Source organism: Felis catus, chromosome B2, assembly GCF_018350175.1.
Source record: "Felis catus isolate Fca126 chromosome B2, F.catus_Fca126_mat1.0, whole genome shotgun sequence".
NCBI lineage: Eukaryota > Metazoa > Chordata > Mammalia > Carnivora > Felidae > Felis > Felis catus.
The window spans coordinates 124,071,898-124,087,782 of NC_058372.1; the positions used below are offsets into that span (position 1 = coordinate 124,071,898).

At 42.6% G+C, this 15,885-nt stretch overlaps 1 protein-coding gene across 1 annotated transcript; it reads left to right on the top strand.

Annotated features, from left to right (window-relative positions):
- Positions 1 to 1,568: 1,568 nt before the first annotated feature.
- LOC123385751 (glutaredoxin-2, mitochondrial-like) lies at positions 1,569 to 4,332 on the top strand. The gene is given in 3 exon segments (XM_045058662.1): positions 1,569 to 1,628; positions 1,631 to 1,930; positions 4,270 to 4,332. Coding segments are annotated over 3 exon segments (423 nt in total).
- Positions 4,333 to 15,885: the final 11,553 nt, after the last annotated feature.

A 15,885-nucleotide genomic window follows, 5' to 3' on the forward strand; every position in this document is an offset into this window, starting at 1 on the left:
CCTGTTGGGTTTTGTCTGTCATTCAGTAATAGACCGCATTCATAAAACAGTGCCTGAAAAATAATAATCACTCAAAAACAGTTGTGTGGAGTTGTACGAGTTAAGGAAATGGTGTAAGTGCTGGGGTATACAGGTTGGTGCTCACAAAGGTGTGAAAGTCAGCATCAATGGCAGCATTGAGCAACAACCACGATGACAAGTTTATAGCGCACAGTCACAGGAAAAGGCTAAACAACCAAGGGTAATTTCAGTGGAGAAGACAGGAATGCAAGGAAAGTCTAATAACAATCTTCGGATGTATAGGAAAATGTCGAGGGGAGGCTTAGCTTTTGTCTCCTCTATCTAGTGGACTACTAGAAGAAATAGTAGATTTATAACGGGTTTTATCAAATTAATTTTTTGAGAACACCTCTTTCTAAATTTCGCTGCAATGTCACCGCTCATAAGGGCTAAAGAGACAATTAAGCAAAGCAAGAGGAGAGCAATAGAACAGGTCACGGTATGGATCTTGCTGAACTGGAAAGCCCCCTCGCCCATGAAAAGAGACACCAACCCCTCCTTGACTTCAGTCAAAAGTTGAGGTACAAGAACGTAGGCCCAATGTCGCCATATTCAGGCATGTTAGGAATCCAAATTCTTGTGTTTTTTTTTTTTTTTTTTTTAATTTCTTGATTTGCACAACTCTGAGCTGGACAAAACACACTATTGTGGCCTGACAGTGTAGGACATCTGGATTATATTCCAGACCCTCTGCCTCCCTTCCCAACTGATGTGACTCGTTCTCAGCATGGGTCATCCGCTCCTGTTGGCCGCCTCTACCCTGTACTCTCAACACCTTCGCGCAGCCATGCTGTTCCTCACAAGATTACCCTGGATGGAACTGAACCCACCCTTGCCCATCTTTCTATCCCATCTCTCTAGTTCTTCATCTCTTAAAGACACTCGGGTCAAGACCCACCATACCCCCAACAATTTCTCCATCGCTCTGCGCTACAGCAATGTGTCTTATAATTTTTATGGCTTTTGAAATAAATCATCTACAGCCTCGGGACATTAGACACCTTTCCTATGTACCTGTGTTATTCCCCTAACTAGATCCCCAAGGGTTAGTGGCTGGCACCAGAGCATGCGCAGTTCTTGGTGTTGGAAAGATCAGGTTTAATCTGGCCTTTGCCACCTACTATTAATGTGACACTGAGCTAGTGACGTGAACCCTCAGCCTGTTTTTTCACCTATGGAATGCAAATAATACTTCTTCATAGAGATCCTGCAAAATTTAAATTAGATGAATAAAAAGTGGACATTCTCAATGGGTAGACATGTGTCTCGTACATAATAAGAATGCCACCAGCCTTAATTGTTTTCATTTCTATGAAAAATTTTTTCTACTATTGATGTAAATGTCGCAGGCACTTTTATTCTGTTTCAGTAATTTTTCTTCTCCGTTTCACCAGAATGTCGGCCACAGTCCCCACGCACTGTTTCCCTGGCCCTGTGAGTCTTTATGAACATCCCTAATCCCTAAAGAAACAGGTGCAGGGCTGGGCCAAGCCCTTGAAGCCAACAGGATGGGGAACAGCACATCATCATCTTTGGTGAAGTTAGCAACCACTCCCATAAATCAGATTCTCTCGAACTAACAATTTCTGATAATTGAGTAGTGATTTTCTCAAAAACATCTTGTTCTTACTGTACAATGGCAAAAAAAAAAAAAAAAGTTTTCCATGACATGAATGTTAACTATAACGTGGTGGAATTGAACATGCTTGAATATGGAAGTCAATTTCAAGATGCTCTCTACAAAATGACTTGTGAAAGAACTGTACCAAGAATATTTGTCAATGGACCTTTTATTGGAGGTGCAACTGACACTCATAGTCATCAAAAAGATGGGAAATTGCTTCCACTAGTTCATCATTATTATTTAAAAGTAAAAGGTGCCTGGGTGGCTCAGTTGGTTAAGCGTAGACTTCAGTTCAGGTCATGATCTCATGGTTCATGGGTTCGAGCCCTGTGTCAGGCTCTGTACTGACAGCTCAGAGCCAGGAGCCTGATTCACATTCTATGTCTCTCTCTCTCTGACCTTCCCCCACTCATGCTCTCTCTCTCTCCCTCTCTCTCAAAAATAAAATTAACATTAAAAAAATTTTTTTTAAGTAAGAGGGAAAATTTTTAGTGATATAGGTACTTAATAACATTGCTAGTAAAGTGTTAGTGATTTAAAATGATAACCCCTGGGGAGCCTGTTAAGGCATTATATAAGCGTCTAACTCTTGATTTCAGCTCAGGTCATGATCTCATGGTTCTTGAGTTCAAGACCCACATAGGACTCTGCATTGACAGTATAGATCCTGTTTGGGATTCTTTTTCTCTCTCTTCCTCTGCCTCTCTCTCTCTCTCTCTCTCTCTCAAAATAAATCAATAAAATTTTAAAAAAATTAAAAATGGTAATGCCCAATAATGCCTTTTGAATATTTGAGGATGCTTTAAAAATGTAAGTTATCTTCATGAAAAAGTTGTAAAACTCATGAACAATAAATTGCTGTGGAAATCTCAAAAATGAACAAACAAAAAGTCTTACTGTTTTGTACACTCTATGGTGCCTGGTATAAGTTTCTGCTCAGCAGAACGTTCACAATAAATTTATGTTGATTTGTTCCATACAGAGAACATTAACCTGGCTCTAATAAAGGCATTTATGCCTGGATTTAATACTTAGAGATTTCTCACAGGGATTTGAAGAACACACATTTCTCTGATGATCCAATGTGAGTTTGGCTCATAAACAGGACACCAAGATGAACAAAACTTTCAGGATTTCCTTCATTCCTGCAGTTAGAGTTTATCTAGAGCACTTGTTCTCGTATGGGACAGTGAAGACAAGTTTGCTCCCCCGGAGTCACTTGGCAATGTCTGGAGACAGTTTTGGTTGTCACAACTGGGGAGACAGTACAGGAATTTAGTGAATACATGCCAGGGATGTTGCTAAGTATCTTGCAATGGAGAGGACATCCTTTCGCCCTCCCCCTCCCCAAAAGAGAATTATCTGGCCCACAATATCATTACCGTTAAGGTTGAAAAACCTCAACCTAAAGATTTTCAATGCTTGAGGCAATCACCACTCCTACAATCTCTCCCTCTCCAGAACTCTCTGCTATGTCAAATTCATTAGACAAAGGAGAGCAAGTAGCTGGGGTTAACAGTAAGCCAAGTAAGTAGTGGGTGGTCCATGGAGAATCAAAGAGCCAACTCTAAAAGAATTCTTCTCAGCTCTCGGACTCTAAGGAGTGCTCAACTGGTGGCAGCCTTTTCATTTCTGCGGCACCAAGGCATGGCTGCCTCTGTGTGTCTGATTATTCTCTTCTTGAATAATCTTTTATTTCTTCACTCAATTAAACATGGAAACCAACGTGTGAAACCTCTTTGAAGGATACTAAATAAAGTCCTAAGTACCAGTTGATAAGTATGCTAATGTAAGACTCACTTAAAAGGACTAGAGCCCTTTGTAAAATGTAAATTCATTCTCATAGTTTCCCAAAGAGACAGATGCTTTTATAAGAAGGTCAAATGTCTATCTTATACTCACACTTCAAGGCTGTGAATAAATGTGGTTACAGCACTGGTTTCCTCTCTCGGAAATTTCCTACATCGGTTGCTTGGTTATTTCCTTTTCTTTAGTTAAATATAATCTAGCTGAATGTGGCCTTTTTTCTTTGTTCTTTTCCTTTTCCCTTTCATTGCCTCCCTTCTCTCCTTCCCTCCATCCCACTTCCTTTTTTTTCTTCCTCTGTTACTTCCTTCCATATCCATTCCTTCTTTTCTTTTCAATTATAGGAATAAGAAGAAAAATTATTAGCCATGGTTCCTTTCTAGCTCTTGATCTTCTATCGAAGCTCTAGAAACAGGAATTAGTCATCCACTTAAAACAAAACCAAAAAACAAAAAAACATTGTGCTGCCATCTTGTGGTAAACTGAGATATTCAGCAAGTCAAATAAATGTAAAGTTCAGAATTAATGAAATGCCTAAAAATGCACAGCTGAGCAGTTGGGGCTCTAGTTAACTGAGATTTGATGTTATCTCATCTTGTGGTTTGGTAGTGAGGGCCCCAACCTAAGGCTGCCTCAAACTCTATATTCCTTACTGCCCTCAGGGCCTGTGATTTCTCCCAGGAAGAAGGCAAACTTACTGTTCCTAGACTGAGCCTGGAAAACACTGAGTATAGAAGAAAACCCTTTACATAGGTTTATGGCATGTTTTTGGTCTTTAGAAGGAACTTCTCAGGTATTGGGTATTTGAGTTCTTTTCTCTCAAGCCGTCCATGGAGATTTAAGACCTACTGTATTAACATTGGGGGATTGCCCCGTTACGTCAGGATGTTCACATTATAACCTAGATGAGTAACCAGGAGTCAAACGGTTTGGGAAAGACAGAAAACAACCCCAAAAGTGAGTGAGATATTCTAAAGGTCAAAATAGTATCTGTTCAATGAAACAATGCAAATGATATTGCCTTATTGTAGCAGGGGAGGCACACGAAAAGTTGATATTTAATGAAAGCTCTAAACAGTATGGATCCATCAGGTGATGCCAGGACCTCCAACTCAGCAGATCCAAAATGCAACGTATTCATCCATTTCCCCAACCCAAGCCCTCCCACCCCCATCACCACACACACACACGCGTGCGCACACGCACACACACACACACACAGACACACAAACACTGCACCTAGAATATCTCTTTAAAATACAGATTTGATCATGTCCCTATCCCTAGAGTCCTTCCTTGGTCTCTCTTGTCCTCAGATTAAAGTATGAAATCTCCAACCCATATCTGATTCCCTGTCCACTTCTCTAGCACCCTATGCCATCTATATTTGTCTACCTTTTTTTAAGAGAGAGAGAGAGAGAGAGAGAGAGAGAGAGAGAGAAACATGGAATGCGAAGCAGGCTCCAGACTCTGAGCTGTCAGCACAAAGCCCGACACGGAGCTCGAACCCACAGACCATGTGATCATGACCTGAGCTGAAGTCAAACGTTTAACTGACTGTCCCAGTATTTGTCTACTTATCTTTTCAGCGCTGTGCAGTCTGTCACCAGGTTGCTTCCCCTTCCCAACTGCACCTATAGTTCTCTCTTTTTAATGATCCTTACACTGGCAATTCCATTTTTTATCCCTATTTGTCCTGTTACAAGAGGGTAGGGGCTATGGGCATTTTAGTTGCTACATATTGAATGCTCAGAAATATTTATTTAACTTCCCTCTGAACGTGGTTTTCAGCAACAGTGAAATAAGGTAGGACTCTAGAGTGGGGAAGACTAGATCCCTTGCCACAGTTTCCAGATCAGAAACAGGCCCAGTGAGCCTGAGAAACTTGAAGTTCTCCTCACTTGTCTAATGGCAGACCTAGAATCAGAATCCAGTTATCCCAACAAGCAATTCCTAGGACTGTCCGGGAGAAGAGATGGAGAGGTGGAGTGCTTCCTTTGGCATAAATATTGAGTGTAATAAAGAGGGTGAGGAATAAATGTATGTCTGGTCTGTGATGCCTCCATTAGTGCGAAGCATCTCCTATCTCCCTGTGCTTTGAGAGTTTACGCTGAGTTCTGTGGTTCTCTTTGGTCAGAAGCTTTCAGTAGTTCAATTCTAAGACTATCGTTGGAGAAGTTCACTTCCGAGTGATTCTCATGTGGTCTGGAGAAAGGAAAGAAAGCAACCATGTATGTTTTCAGTTTTTACAGCCCCTTGATAAAACATTTGTCACTCTCCCCAACACAACGATGAGGAAATTTCGGCCCAGAGAAGTGAAGTGACTTGGTCAGAAGCAATGAGCAAATGAGCTCATTTGTGGGCAAATGAGCTGTGATGACTGAGGCCCTCAACAGTGGCCGTCTTTGTCTCCAGGGAGACCCTCAGAGCTGGAACTCCGGGTTCTTAGGTAACCCTGGGGGGATACAGAAGACATTCCTATTGTCGACTAAGAATTCATCCTTAGGAAAGAGCTCAAGCGGTGGTGTCCATTCCCCATCTGTGATATTGTGATTTATAATAAGAAATCTATGTATCTGGTCTTCCTCCCTGGTCCGGACACCTGAAACCCTTGTAAATGTTTGTTCTAAGAAGGCATCTTTTGTTCTAGGGAGTGGTTCTGGGAGGCCTCCTGGATGGCTGCTGGATGGAGGCTGGTCACCAGAAAGACCAGGCCCTGATTAGAAGCTTGAAATTTGTAGTCCCATCTCCTGCCTTCCACAATGGGGAGAGGGGCTGGAAATGGAGTTAATGATCCATCATGCCTACCTGAGAACGCTCCCATAAAATCCCAGTAGTAGGGGGTCCAAAGAGCTTCCAGGCTAGTGAACACATTCACACCAGGTGGGTGACACATCCCCATCTCCACAGGAACAGAAGCCCCTGTGCTCAGAACCCTCCCAGACCTCTCCCTATCTCTTCATTTGGCTGTTCTTCTGTATCTTATCTCCTAATAAACTGGTAGGTATAAGTGTTTTTCTGTTAGCTGTTCAAGCTTCATCTTATCTCCTAATAAACTGGTAGGTATAAGTGTTTTTCTGTTAGCTGTTCAAGCAAATAATGAACCCAAGGTGGGGAGGTCATGGGAACCTCCGACGTGTAGCCAAGTCTGTCGGAAGTTGTGGGTAGCCCGGGGACCTACTACTTGTGGCGGGAGGTGGGGTGGGGGCAGTCTCCTGGGACTGAACCATTAACCTGTGGGATCTGATGCTATCTCTAGGTAGTGTCAGAATTGAGTTATATCGGAGGGCACACAGCTGGTGTTACAGAGAATTGCTCAGTGTGGGAAAACTCAACACACATTTGGTGACCAAAAGTGTCAAGTGTTATGAGTGTAGTAGTCATGCGAGAGTAAAGGAGACATACAGGAGAGAAGACTGGGTGGTTCTCTTCTTCTTTTATTTCAATCTTTTTTTTTTTAATCTATTTTTGAGAGAGAGCGAGCATGCAAGCAGGGGAGGGGCAGAGAGAGAGGGAGAGAGAGAATCCCAAGCAGGCTCCGCATTCTCAAAGCAGAGCCAGACACAGGGCTCACTCGCACGAATTGTGAGATCATGACCCGAGCCGAAATCAAGAGTCCACGCTTAACCAACTGCGCCACCCGGGCGCCCCAGACTGGGTAGTTTTCAAGCTCACCATCACAGGCAGGAGCCAGACCATAAGGCAAACCATATTTATACAGACTTTGTTGGATTCTAGAAGCTCCGTAGTACGCCAATTTTAGTTATCTGTGATATATTTATTTGCCTTATATATTTGTGAGACACAATAAATCTTTTAAAATCAAAACCACCTGAGGACTTAGCTTCAGAGATGACTAGGAAGGGAGGAAGCTGGAGAGGAGGTAAGGTGGCCTGACCCTCAGGGGACAGTAGGGATCGGGAAAGCAGGCTGAGTCACTGGAGCCTACAGTAAAGGAAGAATGAAAGAACCCAGAGGTGCATGTGCGTCTGAAAAACAAAAAGCCTGGTCTGAGTAAGAAGTAGAGAAGCTGTACAAGGTTCTCTGGCAGGTGCAAGGTCAGTGATGGTAGAACTTGGGTTCACACCTATGTGGGAACAACTAGTAAACCTCTCACAACCTGTTTCCTATAAAGGGAGGCTTGGTGGATTCCAGATCTGCTACGTGACTGGTGTACTGACTGTAAAGGGTCAGGGTCATTTGAGCACATGATTGTTTCTGTTCAAGGCCACAGGGACGGTGACATCTGATAAAGTTGCAGCAACTTGTCACTAGAACTCTTCAAAACTGAAGATTGCCGGTCGCCCGGCCTGGATGACCGGTACAAGAGTGAAAGAAAATAACTTTAAAGAAAATAACGTTTGAGGCACTCCAGTATCAACCTTTCTGCTACCCCAACCTCCAAGAAAGCATTAGAACTTGGTCCCACAACGCGGCCTCCCCTCTATAGATAAACCTCCCTGCGTCTACTCAATGCCCATGCCACTTTCTCTCTTCCTTATACTTCCCTGGTAAAACCCAATCCTGGTTAAATCCAACCCTCTGTCCCTCTGTGCCTGCAACCCTGCAGCTGCACATGGCTGGAAAAACCACTCAGTGATGGCTGCTGATCTTATTTTAAATTCACGGCAGCAAAGGTCTAAGGTTCTCTTAGGCCCCTAGTAGCCGAAGCCATTCTATCGTATTTCCTTAGCCAGCTCACCCTTGGGACCTTTTAGATGGCTGTCGTACCCCTCCTCTTCTCTCTTCAACCTTCCGTCACATTCTCTCCCTTCCTGATTCTCAGCTGAGTGCTTCGTTTCCCATTTCATGGTGCAAGTTGAAGTAACCAGAAGAGAAATCCCACACACTGCCACTTCTGCATCCACCCACCTGTTTCTCTTCCCAAAGACTTTGCCTCCTTCTGGAACTCTGGGTGAACAGTCTGTGGTCTGATCTAAGGCCAGCTTGTACACTGTGTCCCATGTCTTTTCACCTACTGGAGAACACCATTATCCCTTTATCTTACTCATCGCTCACCTCCTACCTCTACTGGATCAGTCCCATCAGCATTGACACACGTTGTCGTATCACTCCTGTCGTGCACACACACACACACACACACACACACACACATTTTGAAATTCCCTTTCTCCTCTAGCCATTGTCCCATTTCCTTTCTTTCTTTTATAACAAAATGCCTTAAAAGCATTTTTAATACTTTGTGATCGCTTCCCCTCCCCTCATCCTTCCTGGAACCCACTGCAGCCGGGCTTCTGCCTGACCGTTCCATTGAAACCACCCCTGCCAAGGTCGGAAACTTCCACGTGATTAAGCTCAATGATCACTTCACAGTCCTCTTGTCTGATCTGTCAGCCGTGTCTGCTGTTCCTTTTCTACCTTCTTGAAACACTTACTTCACTTGGCTTGCGGGCATAACTTCTTCATTTTCCTCCGAACTCGTTGGCCTCTCCTTCTTGGCGTCCATGGAGCTCATCCCCCATACACCCAACCGCTGGATGGTGGAGTGCCCCAGGGCACAGTCCTCTGACCTCTTTTACACTCTGTCAGTCCGCCTTCACCTTCTATGTGAACTGAGCTTTCAAAGTCACTGTAGGCCAGCGACTCCCACACTGACAACTCTAACCAGACCTCTCCTCTGAATTCCAGGCTCCTAAATCTACTTGTTGCATAATGGATCTATGGATCTATGTCTCTGATAATCCATAGATCACAGTTCTTCTCTGCTTGGCCTCCAGAATCTCTCTGTGAGGGAAGCCCAGCTCTTCCATTCAGTAGACTTACGTGCAGGAAAGTGTTGACATATCAAGTCTGACTGCTATTATCAGAAAGGCCTCCTCACAAGGTTGGGCTTTGGTTGACATCTAGAAGCTGGGATATCAAGAGTGTTCCCTCATTTGATACTAGCTGGGAAGGAGCAGCCTACGGGAAGCTGCGCAGAAGCTGCCTATGAGCCCCCAACAAAAACCCTGGGCAGGGAGTCTCTAATGAGCTTCCCTGGAAGCTGTTCTTTGTTCGTGTTGTCACAACTCGTTGCCAGAGAAACTAAGTACATCCTGGGTGACTGTGTTGGGAGCAGACTCTTGGAAGCTTGTGCCTGGTTTCCCCATAACTTTACCCCATGTACCTTTTCCCTTTGTTCATTTTGCTTTGTATCTTTTCACTGTAATAAGTCATAGCCGTGAGTATGACTATATGCTGAGTCCTGTGAGTCATCTCAGCAAATCCCTGACACTGGAGGAAGTCTCTGGAATGCTCAATATACACATATCTCTGGGCAAGTCACGCCATCTTCCTGTGCCTTTGTTTCCTCAAAGTGGGAATAACCCACTTAGCTTCCGTAAAGTGGGAATAACCAACTCATAGGGTTGTTGTGAGGACTGAATGAGCTAATACATGTAACGAACTTAGAACAGTGCCTGGCTTATGGTAAACAGCCATAAATATCATGTTATTTCAATCAGAAGTGTCCAAGAATGTACAATTAGATAATATAAGTCCCAGAGTAAAACCCTGAATATCTCTGATTTTGTTTTGTTGTTGTTGTTGTTGTTGTTTGTTTGTTTTTTGGGGAGTCTTACTGTGAAAGTTATACTCTTGTCATATTGCAAACATTTAAGTTCCTTGGGACTCTGCATTTGAATACATTCACCTATCTGGAGTAATCCAATTCTGTAAGCCACATATTGGTTTCCCTACAGAAAAAAAGTGATTAGAAGTTCATCAGTCAGTTTATTTTCCTAAATAGTCACATAAGTATATGACACATTGAGTCCGTTAGAATATAACTTCAAGACATTTTGTTGACTATGATCTATTGAACGTTTTTATTCTATAAGGCATTGTACTAGTAACATAGGTCAGAGATAGTTGTTTAAAAGCTTACACATTTATAGCAGTCTTCGATTTCTCTTACTAAGCATTTGTGAAGGCTACTCTCTGCAAAGCTCTATAAAGGCACCGTGTTGCTGTGAAAAGCCATTTTGTGTTTCAGACTGTGACTAATGGACCTTCCCACTTAGCAAACAGAAGCTACCAGCCTGCTTCCTCCAGACTGCAGAAAATTCTAGGTAGAAGGACTTCTAGTTCATTTCTCAGATACACACACACACACACACACACACACACCCCTTCACACACAAAGTAGAGGAGTAAAACCCATCAATCCTGATTAAGCTTGCATTGCTGCACCACAAATTCTCTCTCTCAGGTCTTTCTTCAGAGCCCTCTCTCATCTTCTCGGTCAAGACCAGGAATGACCCATCTTTTCACTTCTCCACGTAAAGCATTTGAGAATATTTACTGATTCAAAAACCTATTCTCCAGAGGCACCTGGGTGGCTCAGTCCCTTAAGCATCTGGCTCTTGATTTCGGCTCAGGTCATGATCTCACTGTCGTGAGATCGAGCCCCATGTCAGACTCCACATTGAACGTGGAGGGGATTCTCTCTCCCTCTCTTTCGCTGCCCTTCCCTCCACAAATAAATATTAAACATTAAAAAAAAAACACTTTTTCTCTGGGGAAGCCTTGTCAATGTGATCGTTTCTTTATGCCCTCAAATAAGGAGCCGCAATCTATGAGGTGCCTTTTACTCCTGGTTCCCTTTTTCTATTTCTCATGCGGTAAGCAGGTAATTGGGTTCCCAGAACCTGGGCTGTGAAATCAGTCTGTAGGAGCCCTTCAGTTCTGATTATAGTCAGTAGGGGGCACTAGGAAGGCAAGTGTCCACCCTCAGATGGCACTGTTTACCAAACACCAGCATTTTCTCCTCTTGAGAAGGAAGATGCCACTGAGGTTTGAGTTTAGAATACAGTGTTTTGTGTAACGAATCAAAGACAACTTTTTACTGCTCCTAGAAGGTCCTGATTCTCGCCCTCCTCCACCTCCATTTATTCTCAACATAACAGCCAGTTATTCTTTAAAAACTTAAGTCCAGAAGCGCTGGGGTGGCTCAGTCGGTTAAGCATCCGACTTCGGCTCAGGTCATGATCTCGCAGTTCGTGAGTTCGAGCCCTGCGTCAGGCTCTGTGCTGACAGCTCAGAGCCTGGAGCCTGCTTTGGATTCTGTGTCTCCCTCTCTCTCTGGCCCTCCCCTGCTTGCACTCTGTGTCTCTCTCTCTTTCAAAAATAAATAAACATTAAAAAAAAATTTTTTAAACAAACAAAAAAAAACTAAGTCTGAACACATCACATCTGTGCTCAAAGCCTTACAACGGCTCCAAATCTTAGTCTGAGTAACAGCCAAAGGCTTAGGGCAGCTACAAGTCCCTGGATGACCTGCCCCCCCCCCTCCCCCTACCTCATCTCCATCTTGCTCGCTCTGCTGTAGCCCATATGGTTGTCAAACACACCAGGCATGTTTCCTGTCTGCTTTCAGCCCAGCTGTTTACTCCTCCTGGATCTCCTCCCTCAGCACACACGTGGTGGTGCCCTCACTCCTTAATGTTGATGTTCAACCCAGGAACTTCTGATTCATTTCACCCTGCTTTACTTCTCTCCACGGCTCTTGTCTTCATCTGACACACTATCTATTCGCTCGATTATTTGCTTATTGTCCCTCTCCCTGGGTAGAATGGCAGCTTCAGAATGAAAGAGACTTTGCCTGCTTTGTTCATTGCTCAGTCCCCAGTACCTACAACAGTGCAGGTCCGTGATAGGTACTCAGGAAGTCTTTACAACATGAATGAATACATGAATGAATATCCAAACACTAACAAGTTACACAATTTAAGTCCTGTTTCACAAATTGATATCCAAGCACTGAGTCTCCAAAACAGGACAAGAAAACAGATCAGTGAAAAAGCCAGAGGAAAGTTAACATTCCTTGAGAATGCCTTTGTGTATAGAACCTGAAGTCCCTTTCAAAATTGAGTTGGTGGGGCACCTGGGGGGGCTCCGTTGGTTAAGAGTCCGACTATTGACTTTGGCTCAGGGCATGATCTCACTGGGAGTTCGAGCCCTGCATCAGGCTCTGTGCTGACAACGCAGAGCCTGCTTGGGATTCTGTCTCCTTCTCTCTCTATCCCTCCCCCACTTCCTCTCTCTCTCAAAATGAATAAAAATAAACTTAAAAAAACAAAAAAACTGAGTTGGTAACAGAGTGTTAAAGGATCCTGAAATTCCTACAATGGGGAAGTCACAAGTCTCGAGAGATCCAGATTTACATAAGTACCAGGTGCTAAGGCCGGAAATCCCGAGCGCTAAATTCTTTCAGCTCAGCCAGTCTTCCCTGGAAAATCCATCTTACATTTGAGTTAAGGTCAAGGATTCATCCGAGTGGGACAGATGTCAAATATGTTCTCCCATTGTCCCCATACTTGTCAGATAAAATCCCTCCATTTCTGTTTCAGAAATACAACAGTCGTAACTGCAGCATGGACATGACTTCGAGGATAGGTTTTGGCAGGGGGGGAGGTGCAGAGATGGAAAGAACTGGAGAAACCGTGTCACAAGTCACAAAAAGAAATAGATGTCTAGTTCAGCGGTTCCGTCTGGTTCATGAGCATTTATTAATCACCTTTAGAGCATCAGGCATCACGCTAGGCACAGAGTAATCAGGGATGAATTAGAAATGAGGTGTTAGAATAGACACATCAACAGATCATCATGTTAATAGGATGGGCTCAGTGTTGTGAGCAAGTCATGATGCAGTCAATGAGGAGGAGGAGATTTCCCCAGTGCTGTTCTCTGTGCTCCAGACTGAAATGTCAGGTCCAAAGTTTTAAGTTTTATTAAGAAAAGCACAGACTTTAGAATCAGATCCGCCATGCAGGTGCCCCTAAGTCAAATTTTTAATAAGACTTTATGGTTTCAAAGCACCTAGGTTCACAGCAAAACTGAACTGAAATTGCAAAACGTTCCCCTGTACCCCTCTCCCTTACATGTTCATAGCCTCCCCTGCTGTCATCATCCCCCACCAGAATGGTACATTTGTCACAACTACTGAACCTACATTGATATGTCATAATGACTCCAAGTCCATAGTTTACCTTAGGGTCCCTCTTGGTGGCTTTGACAAATGTATAATGACATCCATCCATCATTAGAGTATCAGGCAGAGTATTTGCGCTGCCCTAAAAAGCCCCTGTTCTATGCCTCTTCATCCCTCCCCCCGCAGCCCCTGGAAACCACTGATCATTTTACTGTCTCCATAGTGTTGCGTGTTCTAGAATGTCCTATAATTGGAATCATACACTATGTGGAACTTTTGGATAGAAAAATAACAAATCACTATGATGTACCTCTGAAACGAGTAGGATATCGTATGTCGATTATCCTTCAATAAACAAATAAAGTAAAATCCGAGATCATTTTTTAAAAAGAAAAAAAAAAAGATCCCACTACACATAATACACTACCAACTATATTTGCTGCGTCCTGATTCTGAGGAAATTGGGTCTATCGTGTGAATTTGAAATGACAAAGTTCTATCAATCAGAATATTTAATAAGAATACTGTTTTCCCCATCATATCAGAAAACCCAGTTTCCTGTTTAGAACGCACAACATAGTTGGTAACCTCGTGTCATGTGTACTGGTGGGTTTCTCCACTTCCTGTCCAGAAGGGAAACTCAGGAAGTGTCTTGATTTAAAACACGGTGCATCTCTCGTGGCGTGGGATCCTGAAATTTCACATTAGCTGATGAATTAGAGGCCGGTGTTTATTCCAGAAAGTAAAATCATTTTGTTGAAAATGAGTATGAGCATTACGTATCATGTCTTTAAAGGCAGTTTCGTCTGAAGGCAAGAACAGCTTTCAACCAGATGTAACTAGTCATTTACAAAGGACTGTATACTTTTTCTTAGAGGAAAGTTATACCACATTCCTGGTTCTTCTTTGTCCGTCTGTGAACATTAACCAAGCTCAATAACAGCGCTCAAAGAAAAGGGTGCCAAGCTCTTGTGAAGCGAAGGTCTCCCGAGGAGGTAGTAAGAAAATTGCAATTTAATGAGATACATTTACCTCATGGAACCTCAAAACATGGCAGTTCATTCATGCACGTATTCATCCGTTTTTTAACAAATAATTTTGTAATGTTTTATTTTATTATTGAGATATAACATATTTTAGAGTGTATCATAAAAATTGCAGAGTTTTGCAAGTTAGGCAATATATAAATGATACTGTATGTGAAACTGTATTGAAGCCTATCCACCCAAGTACCCATGTCATAGAAGAATCTATGTCATCCCTTAATGTTCTCTTCCTCTCAGGTGTGCCCTCCTTGAAAAATATGTATTTTAGAACAAATTCTAGTTTACAAATACAGTTCACAATTCCCTTTTGCTAAAATAGAAAGAAAGAAAGAAAGAAAAAAGAAAGAAGGAAAGAAAAAAAGAAAAGAAAGGAAGAAAAAAGGAAGGAAGAAAGAGAGAAAGAAAGGAATAAAGAAAGAAAGAAAAAAGGGAAGAAAGAAGGAAAGAAAGAAAAAAGAAAAGAAAGGAAGGAAAAAAAGAAAGGAAGGAAAGAAGGAAGAAAGAAAGAAAAGAAAAGAAAGGAAGAAAAAAGAAAGAAAGAAAGAAAGAAAGAAAGAAAGAAAGAAAGAAAGAAAAAAAGAAAAGAAAGGAAGAAAAAAAGAAAGGAAGAAAGAAAGGAAGGAAGGGAGAAAGAAAGAAAGAGAGAAGAAAGAAAGAAAGAAAGAAAGAAAGAAAGAAAGAAAGAAAGAAAGAAAGAAAGAAAGAAAGAAAGAAAGAAAGAAAGAAAGAAAGAAAATAGATTTGATAAACAAAAGTGCTCCTAATTGCAGTTGCAAGACGATTTGGGACGTCGCCTCAGTGTGAGCCTGCCTCCAGATGGCGCCAGAGTACAGCGGATTTCTACCGTCCTCTCTAACCAAGTCGAATAAAAATGGGTTTTCCTGCCATCAAATGGGCACTTACCTACAGAGATGTAAATTGTGGCTTGTTCATCTCTACATTATTTTCATAAATTTGAAGCATTGCACTTTATATTATCGATAATCTGGCTCTTTGGCCCAATTTTAAGAGGAAGGAATTGTGAATGGTGATGTTTTCCTGACAATAATTTCCTGTAGGTATCAGCTATTCACATGTGTCTGTTTTATAATCCACGCTGATTCTAAGAGCGAGGGCATGTTTCATTCCTTTTTGTATATTTCCCCAGCTGCTAGCTAAATAGAGCAAGTGCCCAAGAAAGCCCCGATTCGTTGATAAATGATGCAGGGAAAAGAAGCAGCACAGTTTAAAACCGAAAAAAAAGCCAGAGGCTGTTGTGATTATGGAAACTACAGCAAAGTGGAATGCAGGGAAGTTGCTTAGTGAATTTGAAATACGTATGTGGAATTGCGCAATTAAAAATGCCCTTGGGGCGCCTGGGTGGCTCAGTCAGTCGGTTTAGTCCTCCGACTTCAGCTCAGGTAGTGATCTCACCGTCC